The sequence below is a fragment of the Nannobrachium achirus genome (assembly GCF_963921795.1).
Source record: "Nannobrachium achirus genome assembly, chromosome: 16".
Taxonomy (NCBI): Eukaryota; Metazoa; Chordata; class Actinopteri; order Myctophiformes; family Myctophidae; genus Nannobrachium; species Nannobrachium achirus.
In genome coordinates this window covers 3721408-3745473 of record NC_137823.1, presented here as the reverse complement: position 1 = coordinate 3745473, position 24066 = coordinate 3721408, and the positions used below count along the sequence as shown (strand labels likewise).

General features: G+C 42.8%; 1 protein-coding gene across 1 annotated transcript; it reads left to right on the top strand.

Annotated features, from left to right (window-relative positions):
* Positions 1–230: 230 nt before the first annotated feature.
* Positions 231–21804, top strand: LOC308300351 (uncharacterized protein; the record flags this gene model as incomplete). The annotated part of the gene is made up of 6 exons (XM_080744167.1): positions 231–687; positions 993–1136; positions 8859–8990; positions 11351–11848; positions 12447–12473; positions 21797–21804. The coding sequence occupies 6 exons, from the start codon at positions 231–233 to the stop codon at positions 21802–21804; spliced, it is 1266 nt and encodes a 421-aa protein (XP_080600293.1).
* Between the last annotated feature and the right edge of the window lie 2262 nt (positions 21805–24066).

Here is a 24066-nt window from a genome sequence, read left to right as displayed (position 1 = left end):
CGACTACTGTCACCTCTGCCCCGTCCCATACCCTCGCCTCCGCCCTGCCGACTACTGTCACCTCTGCCTATGACTCTGCCTCCTCCAGTGGTGCCATCTCTAAATGTTCAGCACACTCAACCTTCTACCACAGGAAGAAGAGGCAGGAAAAGGTGCAGAAGGCACGGGAGGCGGGTGCTTTTGTGAAAGACCCCCTGATCAAGGAGAGCTTTAACTGCTCCAAGTGTGGCATGCCCAAAACTAAAGAGTATGGTCACAGTATCTACAGAGGTGAGCACTACTGCTCCCGGAGTGGACACCTCTCGGTGGAGGAATGGCTGGCCGAAAAGGGGAGGGCTAATCCTAAAAGTACCTCTGCCCCGTCCCGTACCCTCGCCTCCGCCCCGCCGACTACTGTCACCTCTGCCTATGACTCTGCCTCCTCCAGTGGTGCCATCTCTAAATGTTCAGCACACTCCACCTTCTACCGTAGGAAGAAGAGGCAGGAAAAGGTGCAGAAGGCACGGGAGGCGGGTGCTTTTGTGAAAGACCCCCTGATCAAGGAGAGGTTTAACTGCTCCAAGTGTGGCATGCCCAAAACTAAAGAGTACGGTCACAGTATCTACAGAGGTGAGCACTACTGCTCCCGGACTGGACACCTCTCGGTGGAGGAATGGCTGGCCGAAAAGAGGAGGGCTGATCCTAAAAGTATGTTTACTATTTGTGTCCATAATGTGATCCTTTTTCTGGGTTTTGTCTAAACTAGCGAAGCAATTTTCTCTGCGTTGCCTCTCATCATGAGCTACACTGCAGCGCGTACGTCCCTTTGGCAATCATAATAAGGAGATTAACTAATAATTACTCCACCAGAGTTGTGTTGTTGGTTAGTTTACCTGCTTCCCCAGCCAAAGAAATATACACGCCAGTGGTGGTTTGTGGGAGTTAGTGATGTTTTCTGTATGTAAGGTTGCTGAATGATAATTACAAGTTCTTTCTACTGGCTATTTCCACAGACCACCACAAGGAGAGGTCTACAGTATCGAGAGAAATCACCTCCAAAAGATATTCAACGTTGTCTGAGGAACAGCGAGAGATGGATGAGGGACATGGATTGTCTGCTGCAAGGATGCAACCTGTAGTGAAGTTGTACAGGATAGGTATGTACTGTCTTATTTACTAGAGATGCAAGGATTGCAATACTCTTGGCCGATACATATTCCAGAATTCTTCTAATCAGGCTGACTTGCTGATACTGTTTTCTGCCGTCTTTACATCTAATCTAAGAACTATAATTAGGGAAAGCACACTTTTTAATTTATTTTAAATGTTCTTCCCACCGGTCATCACCGGTACACTTTTCTTATTTTCTGGTCTCACAGTAGTCCTGTAACTTCTTCAGCAATGCAATTTAGTCTCTCAACATCCTCAAAGACAATTGAAAGTGCAGTTTCATCGGCTCCAAATAAACTTCCAAAACCCCACTGATGCACCCAGACTGTTAGTTGTACGCAGACAGGCGAAAGAAAGCAATATCCACAGCTTCATATTTAGTTTGCATACTTTACTTTTACTTGTTCCTCAAAGTGCATATTGGTACAAACAACAGTGGCATTGTTCTCTGTCTCTGGTCACTCTGTGCTGGTAAAAACCGTTTGTCCACCCAGGTGCATGCCCTTCCCTCGTTACCCAGGCCTACTTATACCCTTTGCTGCCAGTCAATCAACTAGGCCTGGGAGAGGCGTGCCCTTGGTGTACAAACTAATTAACCAATAATATGTGAAACAAATAGAACTAATTAAGCTAAATAATGCCAAATAATCACAACTATAATAATGAAAATAATAGCAATAGTCTAACATACAAAACAGTGCAATGGCCTTTACACTCCCCCCTAATTGGGCATTATATGAACAATTACAAAAAATACATGTAAGAAGCCATAAACAAGAAAACGGTAATACATGGTATGTTCAGCAGAGCAGCGCTCTCAAACCGATCCACACCACAAAAAGTTTTAAGAACAAAAGAATCTCCTACACAACAACAATCCCTACAACATCCCGTTTGTATTCTACATATGGCCATGCATTGGAGCGATGTCCAGAACTGGGGGAAAGGGGCACCAAGACTCTGGACTTCTATAGGAGAAGGCTGTGTTTGTTGGTTGCCTGTGCATAGGGCACCGAAGCCAGAACTGTGACAAGTGCATTGGGCGCATACTTCACTGCAATATTCCCAGTGTCCTACATATGGATGGAGAGTAATTAGGAAATGGGGATTGGAGATATTGAACTGCAAAATAAGACCAGAGCACTATATCAACGTGTGGTCACACAGGCCAGAGATGACAACAATGACATTCTTCAGATCTTGCCTGAACCATGACTGTGCTGTTCTGAAGAGTTGAACAAGTTGAACAAAATCTGCCTTTTTATGGGAAGTAGCATCTAAAAGCAATTTGAGTTTGTTTTTGTAATGATGAATTCTGCAATTGAATATTGACTGAGTTATACCTGCAAGGTTCTTTGTATTTAGATTTTTTTGTTCAATGGCTTTGTAATTTATTTTTTTGAATTGCTCTGTCTCCCGCCAGTAGCAATTGGGGGCGGGTGTAAGAGCCATTTGAGCCACATTGCTTATTTAATTGATGATGTCACTGATTGCCTGATTGCCTATCTATTTAACCCTGCCCCTAACCAGCCTCAGGTGGTGTTGATGGCGAGGCAAACAGTTTTCCAACTGTGTCTCATGAGCTGTGTCTGTATTCTTGCCTTGCTGTGTAAAGTTTGATTATTTCTTTATTTGTTGCTGAAGTATAGGACCGAAGTTACAGATAATAAATATAATTTCTTTAACCCAATGACAACGTTTTGGACAACAGATTTATTGAGCAGACGTTTTAACATCACCCTGGCCATCAGCATCCAGTAGCACCCAAGTATTGGACTTGGGCACTACATTTACTCAGTCAATATTCAATTGCAGAATTCATCATTACAAAAACAAACTCAAATTGCTTTTAGATGCTACTTCCCATAAAAAGGCAGATTTTGTTCAACTTGTTCAACTCTTCAGAACAGCACAGTCATGGTTCAGGCAAGATCTGAAGAATGTCATTGTTGTCATCTCTGGCCTGTGTGACCACAAGTTGATATAGTGCTCTGGTCTTATTTTGCAGTTCAATATCTCCAATCCCCATTTCCTAATTACTCTCCATCCATATGTAGGACACTGGGAATATTGCAGTGAAGTATGCGCCCAATGCACTTGTCACAGTTCTGGCTTCGGTGCCCTATGCACAGGCAACCAACAAACACAGGCCCTTCTCCTATAGAAGTCCAGAGTCTTGGTGCCCCTTTCCCCCAGTTCTGGACATCGCTCCAATGCATGGCCATATGTAGAATACAAACGGGATGTTGTAGGGATTGTTGTTGTGTAGGAGATTCTTTTGTTCTTAAAACTTTTTGTGGTGTGGATCGGTTTGAGAGCGCTACTCTGCTGAACATACTGCTGTGTTGTCCCGGTCCAGGTGATCTCTGCTGGCTGCTGGCGACACCCCAGTGAGCCCCTATAGCTCCCAGTTGATCGCATCCAAAAACAGCAGACCTTTCTGACAGAGGATCGCTGCCGATGTGAGCCCCAATGGCTCCGGCTCCGGGTCACAAACAATCAGTCCACTGCCACTCCACATCAAACACACGGCCTGTCCGTGTGTCCAAACGAGCCCCGCTGGTTTTGATTCGTTTTCCAATACGAATCACCGCTGGAACGAGGCAGTTTTCCAACTAAATGTAGTGCCCAAGTCCAATACTTGGGTGCTACTGGATGCTGATGGCCAGGGTGATGTTAAAACGTGTGCTCAATAAATCTGTTGTCCAAAACGTTGTCATTGGGTTAAAGAAATTATATTTATTATCTGTAACTTCGGTCCTATACTTCAGCAACAAATAAAGAAATAATCAATCTTTACACAGCAAGGCAAGAATACAGACACAGCTCATGAGACACAGTTGGAAAACTGTTTGCCTCGCCATCAACACCACCTGAGGCTGGTTAGGGGCAGGGTTAAATAGATAGGCAATCAGGCAATCAGTGACATCATCAATTAAATAAGCAATGTGGCTCAAATGGCTCTTACATCATCTGACCAGTCACTGAGATCTGGACTCGGTTCATCAGAATCCCACCATTCTGACATTTTCTCAATCACTTCGGGACTGAGCTCTGGAGGGTTGTCTGACCACCAGTCTTCTGATAGTTTGTCAATCACTTCTATGTGCAAAGCCATGCTGTCTTCTCCATACAATTTGTGTTCCTTTTTCTTGTTGCACTTGCAGCACACCGTTGCCCCTGGACTATAGCGTGAGTTTTAATTACTTTTAACATTAACCACCACACAATAAAGTGCGGTGCAGCTCACTTACAGTGCAAAAAGTGAACGGTCAAAAATAAAACGGCAGTGGCTAAGCAAAAGGTACGTCACAGATAAAAGTCCAGCAGTGAGTGACATACAAAAATTATAATGGACTGTAGAAAACGTATCACCAATAAAAGTCCAGCGGTGACAAAAGGATAAAAACGGACGGCAGTGCAGTAAACAGGTCACCAATAAGAGCTTAGCAGTGACAAACACGAAAAATATGCCGTTTTCCTATACGTTTTTTCAGTGTCTGTTACATACCCCGATCTCCTTTTGTTTTCTCCTTTTTCAGTTGTGGCTTTCCAATACCAAATCAACTTCCTTTTCCCTTGTCCAGCTTCTCAAAGGACTGGGTTTTTACTTGTGCCTCCGATTTGACCACAGAGTTGTAGTGGTTTTTGTTGTGGTAGCTGACTCTGATTGGCTCGTTGTTGTTCTGGATGGTGCTGTTTGGCCCTTGAACTGGAATGTAATCTGGCTCTGAAATGTCATCTGGAGTCGTATCATCTATCTTGTAGATCTCCACGGGTCTGTTGTACATCGTCGCCATGACCTGGATCTCGACGAGGGCCCCTTCGCTGTGTTTTTTCCTCATGTGCTTGATGTGAGTGTCGAAGTCCCCCTCCACAAACCCGAGGAAATCATCTTTGTTCTCCTCCAGGTAGTCCATACAGTCTTTCCTAACCACTATATGCTCCTCCTGATTCGAATACAGCTGGTCAGCGACAGCTCTGAACAGACACGCTCCGTCTCCTGTCATTTTTTTAATGAGGTATCCTTTCTCCTTCAGGAGATTCTTCTTGAACGAGTGTTCCTGATTGTTGATCTCCTGATCCCTGTAACTCATCCACTCATCCTCCTGACGACTGCGCTTCTCCTTGTGCCTGCGCCCAAAGCAGCAAGGGCAGAACACTGCCAGTCCATCCTCGTCAACCAGCTTGATCTTGGAACCAAGCAGATCTTGTTTCAGCTGGTGCTCATGCTTGTCAGACTCCAACATCTCGGTTTCCAGCTTCTCTCTGGCCTCTCTGATCTTTATGTCCAACAGCTCCCTCTCCTGCTTCTCCATCTCTTCCAGTTTTTTACAATCGGACGCATACACGTTTTCCAGCTTCTCTTTGGCCTCTCTCATCTTTATGACCAACAGCTTGCTCTGCTGCTTCTTCATCTCTTCCAGATCCTCAATGGTGCCTGGCTTGGCTAAGGGTGGCGACTGCTCCCTCTTTCTGCGCCCAAAGCAGCAAGGGCAGAACACTGCCAGTCCATCCTCGTCAACCAGCTTCAAAAGATCCATGTCTTCTTGTAAAATGCACTCCGGTGTTCGCAGATGTGGGCTCTCTGGTGCTGGAGCAGCAGGCTCTGTTACAACTGGGGACTTGTCCACTGGGGGTTCTGCTAGTGCTGGTTCCTCTGTGACAACAACTGGTTCCTCTGGAACTTGTGCAGGCTCTATTTCTTCTGAGGATTTTCCTTTATCCTCCGTTTGAAAATATCTTTTAACAATTTGGTCAATCACGTCCAGACCAAGCTCTGGAGGTTCGTCAGACCACCAGTCTTGTGACATTTTGACAAGCGCTTCCGGACTGAGCTCTGGAAGATCATCTAACCGCCATTCTGCCGCCTGAAGATTCATATGTTGGAGAGTTGGGCTCAGGACTAGGGATGGCCAAATGGAGATTTTTTCTTAACCGATAACCGAAAGGCCTTATCAGTTAACTAGAAAAACTGTTCCTTCGAAACAGTGTGGGCTCGCTTCCAACCCAAAACAATAATAGTAAAAGTGTCAAGTTCCCAGGCAATGCTCTCTTTCATTTTACTGACGTAAAATGGTAATGCAAATACAATGTAGACAAGCAGTGTTATTACATGAACTTAAAGGACCAGGTCACCTTTGGGACAACCAGATCTTATTTTATTGTTGTGTGGGGACACGATCAACACAATGTTGAGTTATTTTTTGTGTTCAATCTGTGTTTTTAGATATTTTAGTATTTCAGTATGCTACAACTGGTCATATGATGCATTTTGCATCATATGATGCATGAGATGATGCAATATCATGCTACAAAGCATCATATGACCAGTTGTAGCATGCTGAAATACTAAAATATCTAAAAACACAGATTGAACACAAGAAATTACAGGATTGTGTTGATCGTGTCCCACACAACAATAAAATAAGATCTGGTTGTCCCAGAGGTGACCTGGTCCTTTAACGGTATGGACAATTAAATCAAAATAAAATTAAAATATAATGTGGACGGGTAAACAAACAACAAAAGTTCGAGACCAGTAGCATGTTGGGAACTGAAGTTATGGCTGTTTAAAGCCTGGGAAGAAAGAGGGGGGACCTGTGTGTGTGTGTGTGTGTGTGTGTGTGTGTGTGTGTGTGTGTGTGTGTGTGTGTGTGTGTGTGTGTGTGTGTGTGTGTGTGTGTGTGTGTGTGTGTGTGTGTGTGTGTGGCTCCGTCACTTTGAACAAGTAGAGGACAAAACTACAGAAAGATGCATGATCTGGCTATGACCTACCACTCCACACCGAGCAACATCATCACTTGATAAAAGTTTAAGTCCCTTATGTAATGTCCATACTCCCAAAAGCAACGCAAACGTGCACGGAAGTGTTTTGTAAAATCCAATCGCTGTCTCTCTGTCAGGCTCAGCGCAGGCTGTGCAGCGTGCCAGCGTCTCGTGAATAGATGCATGTATGTTACACAGATATTGGTGTCCTATAGAAATGTGTGACCGGCGACCGCATCGCCTATACAGTAGTTGCATGGCTGTTACACACAGACATCGGAGTCTGGGGCTTTAGCTTCTAAGTGAATAAACTTTACACCTGCTATAGGCCTACTTATTTTAGTATTTTGTTATTTAATTCGCCTTATATTATTTAGTTTATTTATTTTAGAGATATAAAAAAAAAAAAAAAAAACGAAAAATAAAATAATAATAATAATTTAAAAAAACGGGCCATAGTCGACTAATATTCGACTATCAACACAATGACTGAAATCATAGTCGACTATACAAATCCTTAGTCGGGGACTGTGTGTGTGTGTGTGTGTGTGTATGGCTGACTGTCCCTGCGGGCTCTAGGATATATGGCTATGGGATTTACATCCCATCGCCCGGGATGAAAACTAAAACTTGATTCTTTTAAAGTTAAATTTCTCTAAAACTACAAAACATTTCAAAATGAAAAATACACGCACACTTGTCCTCAGTAAGCTGAACACATAAAAATTTGAATGGTGTTGAAAGGTTTAAGCGTTTAGGAGATGAATCGCGCCAAAGTTTTGAGGAGATACTGACTGACTGACTGACTGATAGATAAATAATGAAGATAACATACGTGTGCTCGCCTTCCAGGCGAGCCCACAATTAACCGTTAACCGTTAAGGAAATGTGTTTGTGATTTAAAAAAAAAAGGAAAATACACCCGTTTTCCCCATAATAAAGTGCCATATTTACACATTACAAACAATAAAACTAGGAGAAACAAGAATACAAATGTTTTCTAAAAGAAATGTGTTTTTGCAAAGAAACCGTGGGATTGAAATGATCAATCTGTAATGTGATGCGCTTCCGCCAGGCACGTGCGCACATACAGCAAAGGGGGCTGGAGCCCTTAACTTTTATCAACAGAATTGTCCACCAAAAGGCCCTTCAGCCCATGCCTCTCTAAAATTCTGTGCACTCCCTGGCTCTCGCCTAAAAACAGCAGCAACGAGATGCTCGCATGTAGAGCAATAACTTTCAATCGTATGACATTTGGAATGGTTGAATCGGCTAAACGTGATGTCCATTTCATTCATTTTCTTCTCTCTCGACCGTGTTTTGTGTGTGCTGATGCAGCGATCATTGAATTTGCGACTCTGAGCTGTGTTATTTTCGCATATCCTAGGCTACTCTCTGTAACCAAGACGACTTTAGCGTTCCTCACGTCGTCAACATGTAACATTAGAAAGTTGTGTTTTAAGCTCTTCTTAACGGGATTCAATGTGACGCTGACGGGGGTCTGTTTTGTAAAATCCAATCGACGACGGAGCATTTGTTGAACAAGTCAGCGTGTACGACTCCAAAATCAAGCAGCGTCGCACACTCCCAGTTGCGTGAATGCATGGATGTTACACAGATATTGGTGTCCCAGAAATGTGTGACCACAGCGCGTATATATATATAGTTGTATGGTTGATGACTTGATGTTGCGTAGATATTGGTGTACGGGGCTTTTGGTGTGACACATGGGTTGATTTCCTTTTTCTTTTCTTTTTTATCGGTCAAAATTGACCGTTAGTGCTTACCGGTAACCAATTTCTTACCGGTAACGGTTAACCGTTGGCCATCCCTACTCAGGACATTTTGCCTTTAGCGTCTAAACATATTACTGTTATTCTTGACACCACTGGGTCTCTACTCTCAGGCATTAAAGTCGTTATGCTATTGCTTCATTTCAGAACAGTCTATGGAGTCCAGACTGCAGGTGAAGATGAACTCTCCAGACTCCGCCAGGGACATTTCTATTAAACTAGAGGAACATGAGGACATTTCTGTTAAACAGGAGGAATCTGAAGACCAACCACATCTCAGTAAGTTTCATGTGCTCTCCCTTTCCTCCATATTTTTTGTGAAGTATGTCTTCCTTTGCAGTAAAAGTGTTTTGTGGTCACCACCTATAGGTGGCAGTGTGACCTAGAATAACAGATTGATTACGAAAAAGAAAGTGTAAAAGCGATAGGCTTATGGGCTCCACTCTATGCTATGAGGGCTGCTGGGTTCTGCTGAGGAAACTGGACAAGGGCATTGCTGCCGAATAGAACCCGTCGACAGTCATTTGGGATCAATATAAGTAGGAAAATGAGCCTAGATGTTATTTAGTCTGGAGTTGTCCTTTAACACACGGGTGACTAACAGGTATTTTTGACTGATTTTGAGATTGCAAAGTGCAATAACTCCCCGTGAAGGTCTCTGAAATTTCCCCTTCCATGACTTTTCCTAAATACTCGACATATGTTCTCGTTTTTTCCCCCTTCTGAAACGTTTCCTAAGTATGAAATAATATACCATTATACCACTCTGACTGTTAGTTATCGGTCATAAAGACAGGTCTCACCCGTTCCTCCCCCTCCCAGAAGCAAGAAGAGAATTTCACACCTTTGCACTCCCCATTTGAGAGGTCAATTGAAATGCTAATTCACATTTGGAAGACAATATAGAACCCCTGCTGGCAGCAGGGGAGGAGGTGTTGCTCTTCTGGGCCAAAAGGGAGAGAATTTACCTGTCAATTTGACTGATAAATGCAGTCAGAGTGGAAGTGATTTCTTTTTTCAGTCACCCGAGGGTTAAAGTCTTCATTTCAGATCAGTCCAGACTGGAGCAGAAGATGAACTCTCCAGACTCAGCCAGGGACATTTCTATTAAGCAGGAGGAACCTGAAGACCATCCACTCGGTAAGTTTCACCTGATCTTTCTTTCTGTCATTGTTATGTTGTAGAACTGTCAATAATCTCATCTCATTTTTCACTGTATACTAACCATTGCAAAAATATCTTGAGAATGATAATAATAATGCAAACTATTACTAAAATGTCTCTATCATTAAAATACATCTCAAAATTAATTGTTAAACTAGTTTGTCTCAAAATCACATCTCCTTTGTGCGAATGCAATACTAAAGACTGCACTATATTTTACAGACAGATGCTGATAAACAGACCTATGTCTAGACGTACAGAGCCACAGCATAAAAATCATTTACTGTATTTTCCGGACTATAAGGCGCACCGGACTATAAGGCGCACTTGCACTGTCAATAAATGGTCTATTTTCGAACTGTTTTCATATATAAGGCGCACCGGACTATAAGGCGCACATAATAGACGCTACCATTGCGTTATGCATCCAACAGATGGAGCTGTGCTAAAGGGAATGTCAATGTATGATCCATATAAGGCGCACTGGACTATAAGGCGCACTGTAGTTTTTTTTGAAAATTAAAGGCTTTTAAGTGTGCCTTATAGTCCGGAACACACGGTACACACAATTTAAACTTTGACCCGACTTGTACAGTACCGTATGCAAATACAAACTCTGTTCTATGCTGTATGATTTGCCCGAAGGCCAAGCCTGCAAAGACAACAAAAGCCTGCAAAGACAACACGCTATCCCTTCCAGACGCATAGCCAGAGACGTTTTGGGTGTTTTTGCATACCTGAGTGTACAAAATGGAACCAAATGGTCCCTTACATGTCCATTTGGTTCCAGTTGTACACTCTGGAGTTAAATGAATACAAGCTAATGAATGCTGCAGGGGTCCCTGTGTACATTTTATATCTGTTGTTATTTAGGAGGCAGCAAACAAGCCCCCAAAACAGTATTTGAGCAAACACATTGGGTCCCTGGGCAGTAAGTAGGCTACATCTGCCAGCTGGGAAGGTGGAAAAACACAGCATTGTGGCTTTGAGTGCTTTTCACAGCTTGATTGTAATGAACTATATTTTAGTCATGAAATAGAACTTTGAGTTGCTGAATCTTTATTATATAAATATATATATATATATATAAATACAACTGCAAGATTAACACTTGATACAAATTGTCTGCTGTTTTCATATGTTAAGTGATTGACAGCTAGAAGATGCGACCATTTTTACCTTGAAAATATACACTTTTGTCCCATCGCAAAACCCATCGTTCCGTGCTAAAATGTTTTAGCTAAACACGCTACAAAGTGAAATATAGGAGCGGTTTGCACCGCTCAAAAATATATGCTATTTTATCATGAACAATAGTGAACAATAATTATATGAAGATAGGTTGAAAAGTGGTGAAGTCGTCCTTTAAGTAGGTGATACACCAATTTATACATTGAACATGGAGGATGGATTATGTTTACAGTATTTACACTTCAGGAATCCAGTGTTCACTATTGTTATTTTTCTGCTCCTAGACATCCTGCACATGGTTGTGTGTAAAGAGGAGGATCCTCCTGAACAGGAGAGGAGCTCCAGTCTGCTCCAGGAGGAACCAGAGCCTCCACACATTAAAGAGGAACAGGAGGAACCAGAGCCTCCACACATTAAAGAGGAACAGGAGGAACCAGAGCCTCCACACATTAAAGAGGAACAGGAGGAACCAGAGCCTCCACACATTAAAGAGGAACAGGAGGAACCAGAGCCTCCACACATTAAAGAGGAACAGGAGGAACCAGAGCCTCCACACATTAAAGAGGAACAGGACGAACCAGAGCCTCCACACATTAAAGAGGAACAGGAGGAGATACTTCAAAGACCAGAGGAGCCTGATGGGTCAACGTCAACATTACCAGCAGTGAAAAGTGAGGCCGACGATGAAGACGTCTCTTCGCACTGTGCTGGAGTTGAAGTGGAGCTTGAATCTGACTCTGAAGTCACTGAAGACCGTGACGATTGGGAGGAGACCAGAGGAGGTCAGTCAGTGTTAAAAACTAGGGATGTCCCGGTCACGTTTTTTTGCTTCCGATCGATTTGATTTTGAGTATCTGACGATACCAATTTTTCCCAATCCGATCTTTTGGAAATGTATTAAGGAAAAATAAAAGAAAGAACGCATTCAAGTTGTTCCTTAAGTTATTGTATTGTATTTAAAAACAGTATCTACACTATCCAACATGCATATAGATTATTTTGTTCACTTAGTACAGCATTGGATCAAAACAAAACGAAAATAAATCTAATCAGCTTATACCTTTCATAAAATTCCAATCTTTTGAAAATCACGTGATCGGGCCCGATCTCCGATCTCCGGATCCTGTCCCCGTAACAGGGACAGGACTTACATGTGTGGGGAAAAGAAACTGGGAGTTGGAATAAAAGGGGTTGATGACAAATATAATTAAATCAGAAATATTAACAGGGAAGCCGTAATTGTTCCTCATTTTATAATTACTAGTTTTTAACCTGCCTGTCCCCTTCTCTCTTCCTCTCTCTCTCCCCTCTGTCCCTACTTCTCTCTCTCTCTCTCTCTCTCTCTCTCTCTCTCTCTCTCTCTCTCTCTCTCTCTCTCAGGAGACACTGGAGAAAAACCTGTTAACTGTAAACATTGTGACAAGAGTTTCAGTTATTCATCTTGCCTGAAGAGACACCAGCGTGTCCACACTGGAGAAAAACCTTTTAAATGTAAATATTGTGACAAGAGTTTCAATAACTCATCTACACTGAAAAGCCACCAGCATGTTCACACTGGAGAAAAACCTTTTCACTGTGAACATTGTGACAAGAGTTTCAGTGACTCGGGTAACCTGAAGAACCACCAACGTGTCCACACTGGAGAAAAACCTTACCACTGTGAACATTGTGACAAGAGTTTCAGTTTTTCAAGTCAGCTGAAGAGACACCAGCATATTCACACTGGAGCAAAAACATTTCATTGTGAACATTGTGACAATAGTTTCAATCAGTCATCTAACCTGAAGAGCCACCAACGTGTTCACACTGGAGAAAAACCTTTTCACTGTAAAGATTGTGACAAGAGTTTCAATCATTCATCTAGCCTGAAATGCCACCAGCATGTTCACACCGGGGAAAAACCTTTTCACTGTAAACATTGTGACAAGAGTTTCAGTGAGTCAAGTAAACTGAAGATACACCAGCGTACCCACAACGGAGAAAAACCTTTTAACTGTAAACATTGTGACAAGAGTTTCAATCATTCATCTAGCCTGAAGATACACCAGCGTACCCACACTGGAGAAAAACCTTTTAACTGTAAACACTGTGACAAGAGTTTCAATCATTCATCTAATCTGAGGCGCCACCAGCGTGTCTGTCCAGAGTTGAGAAAAACCTTATTGACGTCACCAGTGTAACACGTTTTTCAGTGTGTCAAGTAGTCTGAAGGCACACCAGTATATCCATCCACATAACACAGGAGGAAAACAAATCCAGTGTACAGTACACGTTGTGACACAAGTGTCAGTTGTTGTAGTAATTTAAAATGACACCAGTGGTGAAAGTGAGCCGTTAAAACATTTTGGGGCGGAACGGCGTTCCGTTAAGAAGAGGAGAAGCCAGCTGTCAAAATCCCATGTTAAATAACCAGCCACAAACGCACGTCCAGGAAGAAAACAATAGCCTATACTAAAGTCAGATTAACATACAGTAGCCTACACAAGTGTTACTAGTTATATTTTCTGATGAAGTGCTTCTATATTATTACCGTCGGTTTGTGTAGGTCAGTGTGATCCAGTCTGTTTGCGTTTCAGTGTTTGTTTGACACGGAGCCGGTAGAGGTGGGACGTTCGCGAACAAATCGAGTCTTTTGAACGGCTCTTTGAAATGAACGATAGGATTCGGTTCACAGTAGGGAGCCGTTCCTTTCTAATGTACAGTGGTGGGAAAAGTACTCAATTTCTTTACATAAGTAGAAATATCAATACTGCAATCAAGTAGAAGTTCGGAATGTTAATGTAGGCTACTTGAGTAGAAGTATCATAATGTAGGCCTACGTCTTTTGAACGGCTCTTTGAAAGGAACGGATCCCAGAGATCCGGCTCACTTCAAAGAGCCATAAATCCCATCTCAAGGAGGACTCGTGTCTGTGCCTGCATGCGGACATAAATGCAGAATAGACCAAAATGATTCTATTCTGCATCTGGGAATGGGAGAAGTAGTGGAGTAGAATTAAAAGTATTGGAAATACTCCAGTAAAGTAGGCTAGGCTATACTTAAAACCTGTACTTAAATACAGTACTTTAGTAAATGTACTTAGTTACTTTAGATAACTGTTTTAGACGGCACCCGGGAGCAGGTTGGGTTAGCACCCCAGCATGTGTCTTCCGTGAGGAAGAAGCCCAACAAATCCACGGTGAGGCCTTTAGGAGGGCCATTCAACTGCAGCAGCTGAATGGAATGTTTGGATTGGGGTCTGGTGCAACGCACAGGTTCTGAACCTGGTGAGAGCAGGGGAGGACCTGGTGAGACGTAGGAGGAGCCCGGCCAGGAGTCAACCCATAGAGCCTAGTTCTTCCACGCGCCAGAATGGTACCCCCAATCCCGGCAGAGTAGTTCCGGTGCAGCACATTGAGTGACCCTGTCTTTCCCTAATAGGACTGATCGTGGATAGCTACTGGGACGTAGGTCGGGACTTGATCAACCCCGGCTGGGTCACCTGGGCGAGGGTGTATGATGTTGCGAGACCCGAAACACCCGTCGACCCCAGGCTACATCACTGATGATACGTCCCAGTTGCATCCTTGTGATGTTTTTTACACTTTATAATAATATTAATAATAATATATATAACAATATAATAATATATATATATATATATATATGCTTACCCTTCTGTATGGAACAATGAACAATATGAAGAGGCTTATTATAGAAGGGCAGCAGGTGGGCCTCCCAAAATGCAGTTTTCTATGCATTTCAAGGGTTTTGGGGGATTAGAGCCTCCCAAATTTTTTGACAATTTATGACAGTTCCGGCAAGAATTTCAAACCACTTTCACCACTGAACGACACCAGTTCATTCACACCAAGGGGGGAAAACATTTTAGCCTACTATAAAATGTCACTGGGAGGATCAAATTAAACAACCTGTATGGATAGGAAAGAATAAATATTATAGATATTCATACTGATCCTGTCAGAGGCCTCTGTAGCTCTTTATTTGCTCAATCCTTAATTTTTTCAATTTGTTTTAAGTGTTAACACAGCAAACATATATGCTCAGAAATTATATATATATATATATATCAGAGATTGCGTTAGACCGGGAATTGCCGGATTTGACCGATTTTAAATGACAAAGACCGGAAAATATAAACCTCATCGGACATAAGGACCGATTGAAAATGACACGGCAGTTCATTAATATTACCGCGAATCCCTCTCTCTCTCTCTCTCTCTCTTTCTCAATGTCTCTCTCTCTCTCTCTCCCTCATCACTCTCTCTCACATGCACGTTTGGTTGCACAAAAACACACGGGTTAAGCTACACTTTTTCCTGTTAATAATAACCTGTGTGAAATAAGCTGCATTGGGAGGTAAGCGGGAGACACTTTATTGTGAAGGTAAGACAGGAAACGATAGTTGTTGCTGGGTTGGCCCTAGTTGTCGGTTTGTTATGTTCGCTAAACTCTGTGAGCTGCATTGGTTTGGAATACGAGCGCGCAGTTATACATGATGAATGGACAGCCAAAACAAGTTGTATTATCAGAACAGTTTAGCCTATACATTAATTTGCGAACGGGGCGCTGGGGGGAGAGAGAAGACAGCAGTCCATTTCAGCGTCATCTTGCAACGTGCAGCTGTTGCACGCAGGACAAACAACCCATATAAAACAAACATTATACACTCGATTGAAGTTCTTTATGAGGAGATGTTATGGAAACTGTACAAGATCACCACCAAAGCCTTTACAACCTTCCCAAAGTTGCATAACAGAGATGCATGGACGCACTATTGTGACCACTCGACCATACTAGTGAGTAGTCTATAATTGATTCCTTTCTGGCCAGATTAATCAATCAACCTATTTGCGCAGACCCCACTTTCAGACTATTTCTCATTATTCTGTACATGTGTTGGCCTCGATGCAACAGAAACAACTTGTTATGAAACCATGCAGTATGCATGCAAACACACAGCCTGAGCCTGCGCGAGAATTCCCAGCAGAAAGCCTGGTGAGGCGAGGTTAGCGCGAGAATAGTCCAATATAAATGAATTCCCTTATGCAAGATGAAGCTGTATGTTTTTTGTACAGCCTACTACTCCTTTACATTCAATTCTTCAGTCCCAATTATACAACAGGACTTAAAGGAGACATCCAGACCAAAACACATATAGGGTTAAATCTGCCTTTTATCATACCCCTTCATACCTGCTTTAGTCGATTTTTTTCATAGCTGCCCCTGTTGCTAGATTTCGGCTGCCCCTGTTGCTAGATTTCGCGGGCTCTCTCATAACTAACAGAGTGGATTGTCCTTAGGCTAGTGCGGTTATTTCTTTAGCTTCAAAGTTAGTATTTTTTGATTGGATTGTGTTTATACAACGTCCTGAGACCAACCAAACCGCTGTTTTGACCTCACAGTTACCCTTAATTGTCAAACAGACCCCTCCCTCCCCTCCCTTTCTAGCCTCTCCTCTCCCTGCTCTGGTGCAGAGCAGAAGCCGTTTGACAAGTAAGGGTGCCTGTGAGGTCAAAACAGCGGTTTGGTTGGTCTCAGGACGTTGTGTAAACACAATCAATCAAAAAAATACTAACTTTGAAGCTAAAGAAATAACCGCACTAGTCTAAGGACAATCCACTGTGTTAGTTATGAGAGAGCCCGCGAAATCTAGCAACAGGGGCAGCCGAAATCTAGCAACAGGGGCAGCTATGAAAAAAATCGACTAAAGCAGGTATGAAGGGGTATGATAAAAGGCAGATTTAACCCTATATGTGTTTTGGTCTGGATGTCTCCTTTAAACTGTTGTTTTTGGCTATGTTTTTGCACCTGCTTGTCATCCATGCATTACAATTATTATGTCCGGTATTTTTTATCACATGTCCGATAAATTTTAATCATGCCGGTCACGGTGACCGGCTGTTAAAAATCCTAGCGCGACCTCTGATATATATATATATATATATATATATATATATATATATTTATTTATTAGAGGTGGGCAACGATTAATGTTTTTTAATCGCGATTAATCGCACTCAATCCTGGAGTTAATCGCGATTAATCACGATTAAATGGCTAATTTTAAGTCTGCCGAAGGCATTCAAAATTAGTGGCCAATGATCAGTGGCGTCCCTGAAAATCGCGGGCCCCATCTGTATGATGATGGAGTTCTATCCGTCTGTCATTCAATGTTACTAGGATCTCCTTTTAGTTGATCTTGTTTGTCATGAAACTACTTTTTCCTATGCAAACTTCTAATAAAGTCTTCAATCAATCAATCAATCAATCTCTCTGGAAGAAGTTGCACATGAACTCTGCAGCCGCACTGAGGCTCAGTAAATGTAAGCTAAATGCTGGGTGCAGTAAATGTATTTGTCTGCAAACAGCCAAATGAGCCCATAATATTAACAGCTACATGTTTATTTTATTTGTAGGCTATTTATTTATTTTCAAAAAAAATAATAAGGGTAATAATAAGAAAACCATAATTCTTAAAAGATTTTTTTGACAGTGTACTCAGTCTCGTTTTTGAGGTGATCAGAACAATTGCTCCGGCAAGCCATGATGGGGCCATCTCTGGGCCGTCATTCCTTGCGGTATGTGGGCCAACTGTAAGTGGTTTATGTGGGCCATAACTGGCCCAGATCTATTTTGCTATGTGGGAAGAAGGCACAACGTTTTTTACAGTGTAGGCTACTTTGTGCTTCCTTGTGGTCGGAGCTGCTGCTGCACTTCTATCAACGGATTTACACACTTTTCTTGCACAAGTGATTTATAGGGGAGTATTTAACAACACGGAGCACTTTTGCTTGCTTGTTTTGTGACGGCAACGATCACGACAGTCAGAACGTGGTAGGAGGCGGCTTGAAAACCGTTTTTAGGGCACTCAAGCTCAGAGACAGAACGGTCAGACATGTCTGTCCATGCAGTGAGCTTGAGTAATAACAACTGAATTTAGGAAAGCTGACGTCTCATTATCAAAACTAGCACAGCACACAGGTGCAGCCAATGACAGTGTGACATTAACATGCACATTGTTGTGAAATATACAGCCAGAATTTAGAACGCCTCTGCCAAGACAACATGTTGGCTGCATCTAACAAAACAAAGCAGCGTGTCCTGTGTGTGATGTCATTGCGCATGCAGCTCCCAGGCCCAACTTTGATCCGCGATTAACGACGATATTTTTTTTTACCGCCGATAAGAGTCTTGCGTTAACGCAGCACGATAACGCCGATAACGGCCCAGGTTTAATATATATATATATATATATATATATATTCTTACCTGCAGGCCACCCTTTATTATAGTCCGAGGTGAAGGGTGATCACCTCAACTTTTAGGTGATAAGTTATCACCTAAACATTGGATAACAAGTGGAGGCCATCATAGTCAAGGCTCATGCCTCATTCACACTTAGAGAAGCCAAGCTAATGGTTGGCTTGGTAATTCAATGTAATCTTTATGCAAACCAGCTTTTAAAATTTCCAAGCTGGAAAAAAAAAAGCTTGGACATTTTTAAAGCTGGTTTGCATAGAGATTACATTGAATTACCAAGCCAACCATTAGCGTGGCTTCTCTCAGTGTGAATGCAGCATAAGTCCTATCACTGTGACCCCGCCTCCCTCTGATCAGTGGTGGAAAAAGTACTCAAACTTTTAACTTAGGTAAAAGTATCAGTACTGCAATGCAGAAATACTCTGTACAACTCCAGATTACCAGAATTCAAAATGTACTTGAGTAAAAGCTTGTGAGCATGTAGATCCTCTATTTTCAAATGGCCGAAATGTATAGGGTGGAAGTGGTTAATGTATGTTTTGTAATAATAATCCAAATCTACAAAGTAACTAAAGTTTTTAAATAAATGCAGTGGAGTACAGTGTTTTCTCTCTCAACAGAATGAAGTTTAAGTGTACAGAGGGTTTCTGCACACTACATGCTCACAACGCAAGGCGTTGTGAGCATGTAGATCTGCTATTTTCACAATAGAACCGCGTTATACAAAATGGGGGGGGTCCCCAATTAAAATATGATTATTTTGGGGGTCGCGGCCGTTTCTGAAACTATTCATTACAGCTAGCTATATATATATGTTACAGTATGTTTGGGTAACTCAGGACGTTCATTGTAAGAGCGCTTGTTTTGTCGTTCACCACACACTAATCACCACCAGATGGCGACGACAGCCATTCACTAGTGCAGGCGCTGACGTCACTCGTTTGCGACTCTCTTTCTTTATTTACTAGCCTAGCTCGGCGGTGTTTAGCCATTAGCTTAGCCATTAGCTTAGCCATTAGCTTACTATGAGCGTTTATCGTGGGCTTGCCCAGGCCTTACGGCCTGGGCATAAATATAACGATTGCATTCACCACGGCTTCGTAACTCGCGCGGCGCTCCGCGGGCCGCGCGGCCCTGGCCCGCTCTTCGCGGCCACTCGCGCCTGCGGCGCTCGGGGGCGAAGAGCAGGACCAAGGTCCGCTGGCCTATCGCCGCTTGCAATGTCGTGGACAATCGAGCGGCTCCGCCTGGAGGACGTTGTTGTGGCGACCGCTTGTTCCGCCCCGTGCCGCACCACGAGTGCTCCGTTTCTCGACCGTACTGTTTCTCTAACAAACCGTGACATATATATATATATATATATATATATATATATATATATATATATATATCCTCCTTCAAATCACTTATGCCTCATTCACACTACAAATATATAGTTGAACGTTTTGCTTGGTAATTCAATGTAATCTCAATGGAAACCAGCTTTAAAGCTTTCAAAGCTTTGTTCTTTGTGTGTCCTGTATCTTTAAAGCTGGTTTCCATTGAGATTACATTGAATTACCAAGCAAAACGTTCAACTATATATCTGTAGTGTGAATGAGGCATTACACTACCATCATTCTTAATGTTTCTTAATTGTTTGTTTATCCTGTTTTATTGAAACTAGAAGTTCGGGCGGCCCAGCGTCTAGTCGGCGACCTGGCCAACTCGGGAACGATGTAAATAGGGAATGAATGCCCCGCCCTTTAATGCAAACCCCATTATACCTGTTGTCATAGGACCCGTTTTGACCATCTGTTTGCCTGTGTCAATTTATGCCCATATATGGAGATATCTGTTATCTGTCTGTCTGTCAGCGTCCATTTTATGTCCATATATGGAGATCACTGCAGATATAGTTCTGGGTCCATTTTATGCCCATATATGCCCATATATGGAGATATCTGTCTATTTGCGTCCATTTCATGCCCAATTGCCCATATATGGAGATCTCTGTATCTGTCTGTCTGTGTCCCTTTATGCCCGTATATGGAGATCTTTGTGATTCTGCGTAAATTTTATGCCCATATATGCCATTTGCGTCCATTTTATGCCCATTTATGGAGATCTCTGTATCCGTCTGTCTGTGTCCCTTTATGCCCGTATATGGAGATCTTTGTGATTCTGCGTCCATTTTATGCCCATATATGCTATATATGGAGATATTCAGAGATTTTTTGCTGACTCATGTGGCGTACGTGATGTCAGAGCCTTTTATGAAGTGATGTCACAATGAGTCAGCGCTTGCGCCGATTTCCTCCGGAACAGCCTGATGTCAACAATCAACCCCGCATAAGGAGATTCCGAACGTTTCGCGCCGGTTCGGGAAAACCTTGTTTCTGCGTAAATTTTATGCCCATATATGCCATTTGCGTCCATTTTATGCCCATTTATGGAGATCTCTGTATCCGTCTGTCTGTGTCCCTTTATGCCCGTATATGGAGATCTTTGTGATTCTGCGTCCATTTTATGCCCATATATGCTATATATGGAGATATTCAGAGATTTTTTGTTGACTCATGTGGCATACGTGATGTCAGAGCCTTTTATGAAGTGATGTCACAATGAGTCAGCGCTTGCGCCGATTTCCTCCGGAACAGCCTGATGTCAACAATCAACCCCGCATAAGGAGATTCCAAACGTTTCGCGCCGGTTCGGGAAAACCTTGTTTCTGCGTAAATATTATGCCCATATATGCCATTTGCGTCCATTTTATGCTCATTTATGGAGATCTCTGTATCCGTCTGTCTGTGTCCCTTTATGCCCGTATATGGAGATCTTTGTGATTCTGCGTCCATTTTATGCCCATATATGCTATATATGGAGATATTCAGAGATTTTTTGTTGACTCATGTGGCGTACGTGATGTCAGAGCCTTTTATGAAGTGATGTCACAATGAGTCAGCGATTGCGCCGATTTCCTCCGGAACAGCCTGATGTCAACAATCAACCCCGCATAAGGAGATTCCGAACGTTTCGCGCCGGTTCGGGAAAACCGCGCGTCGGGTCGGGTCGAGACCCGGCACTGCACTCCGTGCCGCGGCGGGGAACGCGCGTGCCGAATCTGAAGCCGGTGGGACGAACGGTTCTCGAGATACGCGGATTACAGACACACAGACAGACAGACAGACAGACAGACACACACGCAGAGACTTCTCGCATTCAGATAGATGATCAAAATCGCTCTACATGCAGTGTATCTCCAGCCAGTTCCAGTACGTCCCTCCATTGGATGTGTAACCATTTTCTCAGAGGTTCACGGATAGACTTAGTTACAGAGAAAGGGGAAGAGAGAGTTGAAATTAGCCCAACCAAAAACAGCCATGATGTTGAGGCATGTTTTGCAATGCGTTGACTTCCTGCTCCAAATGGGAGAGTGCCCTGGGAGCTGTGACCTGTCTTACACTACGCCTCTTTTCTTGTGTTAGTTAGGTAGAACTGAGGATAGTCAGGTTTTTGTATTTTTTTCACTCTTGTCCCCATTCTATCGCTGCAGATGAAATAACCCACACGGAAGAAAAATATATGAACATATATGTTTTTAATATATGCATGCATATATGTCTAACATATATGCCACATATAAAAAAATGGCCGCCTATATGTCATATATGTCATATATGTGTGCATATAGACATATATGTACATATATGTATATATGCACACATGTTTATATATGGTCGCAAGATATATGCACATAGCCTACCAGTCAAAGGTTTGGACACAGCTTCTATTCAATGTGTGTTTGAGAAGCTGTGTCCAAACCTTTGACTGGTATGTACACATATACATGTAGAATATATGCACATATATGCACAACATATATGTACATATATGTGTTAAATTATACACATACCATACTCTCTATATATACCTACAGGAATACAAAATAAAACACACAATCTTGAAGTCATTATTAGCATTTATTCACATACAAGCAGAACTCAACTGACACTGATACTGTATGTTCCATTTGAAAACTGAACTGACGACATATTGACTGCTGTAGCCTGGCACATTAATGGCCACACATTGTGTGTGTGTGTGTGTGTGTGTGTGTGTGTGTGTGTGTGTGTGTGTGTGTGTGTGTGTGTGTGTGTGTGTGTGTGTGTGTGTGTGTGTGTGTGTGTGTGTGGGCAGTAATTAACATACAGGCACATACTTACAGAGAATGCAAAATGTCCATTGGTCAGTGCAAAAAAGTAGAAGTGACATGGTGACATGGGCTGGACTCCCAGCAAAGCCGCACAGGAACAGTCAGTAACAATTATTCCAGTTAAGTTACAGTTGTCCAACCGCTGTGTCTCTCATTGTATAACATTCACAAAGGACTTTCCCAGTCTCTCACATCTCCGTCCTGGGTAGATGAATCTATCGGATCCTCTGTCTATCCAAGGAAGGTGGAGGGGGTGGGAGGATATCCAGCGTCCTAGCCATTTGCATCCTGGCCAATTAATCCTCCACCCCCTACAAGGAGAACCCAACAACGGAGCCCGCCTTCCTCACCAGTCTGTTGAGTTGAAGGTGTCACTCGCTCAGTTGTTCCTCCCCAGCACGTTATTCCACATTAATAAAAATGTTTGGTGGCAAAACGATCGCAGTCTTCTCAGGAAGAACAGCCTGCTCTTCCCCTTGCTGTGAATCACCTCAGCGTTGTCCAACCAGTCTTGATGTTTCCACCGATACTGCCTTCCATCCAGCTCCGGTGCTATACCGTAAGATTGGAGACAGAGAAGATGAAATTAGCTATAATAGCACATTAAACATGTTTTCCCCTAGCCCATATAGAACCTCTGCTGCATACTGTTATGCACCGCGGGATGGAAAATCATACTACCTTTACTTTTTGGATAGAACCTATGGAGGCATTCTACTGCAGCCCAGGGATATCCGCTTAGGACCTCATCTCGAGGAGCACAACGGTATGCAGCGGAGAGTGAGGTTCTATATGGGGCTAGTTTTCCCCATGTTCGGTCCTTTGCTCAGTCAGTGGTGGATGTTACAATATTACATTAAAAAGTATTTGACTAGACTGGGAGAGACTCTCACCACTGCAACATCATGTTGAAGCTGGGCAGCGCATTTCTTTACTAACTACTGCACAATGTGTCAGACACATTATTTCCCACATAACCAATGCAATGGTGACATCATACTGTATATCTGAATATACTTTACAAAACGTGTAAGTGTAAGATAAACTTACTTTGAATCTTTTCCACTTTGGTGGGGTCCAGCATATGTTTGCCCTCGAGCTCTGGAACAACACCATGCCTCCCTGTGACAACTGCATCCTTCCAGTTTCAGTCGTGAAGAATTTGTCAAACAGCTGGTGGAACAGGCGACTGCAGTCCTTCTTAGCACTGTGGTGAATGGCTACCTGTTCCAACGAGAACACAGAGTCCACAGCCAGTGAACAAAGATTCCATGATTAACACATTTCACAAAGTTTCTGCTCTTCAAGTGGACCATGGAAACAGACCATTGTGTGATCTAATTAGGCCTGGTTTACACTGGCAGCCAAACCCAGCCTGAATCAGATCTGTGTCACATCCGGGTTGGAATCTGATTGGTTCCATGTGACCATTTAAGCCAATCGGATTCCAATCTGAATGTGACTCAGATCTGATTTAGGCTGGATTTGACTGCCAGTGTAAAGCAGGCCTAAAGGAAACTTAACTTTCTTGCTCTATCAGAT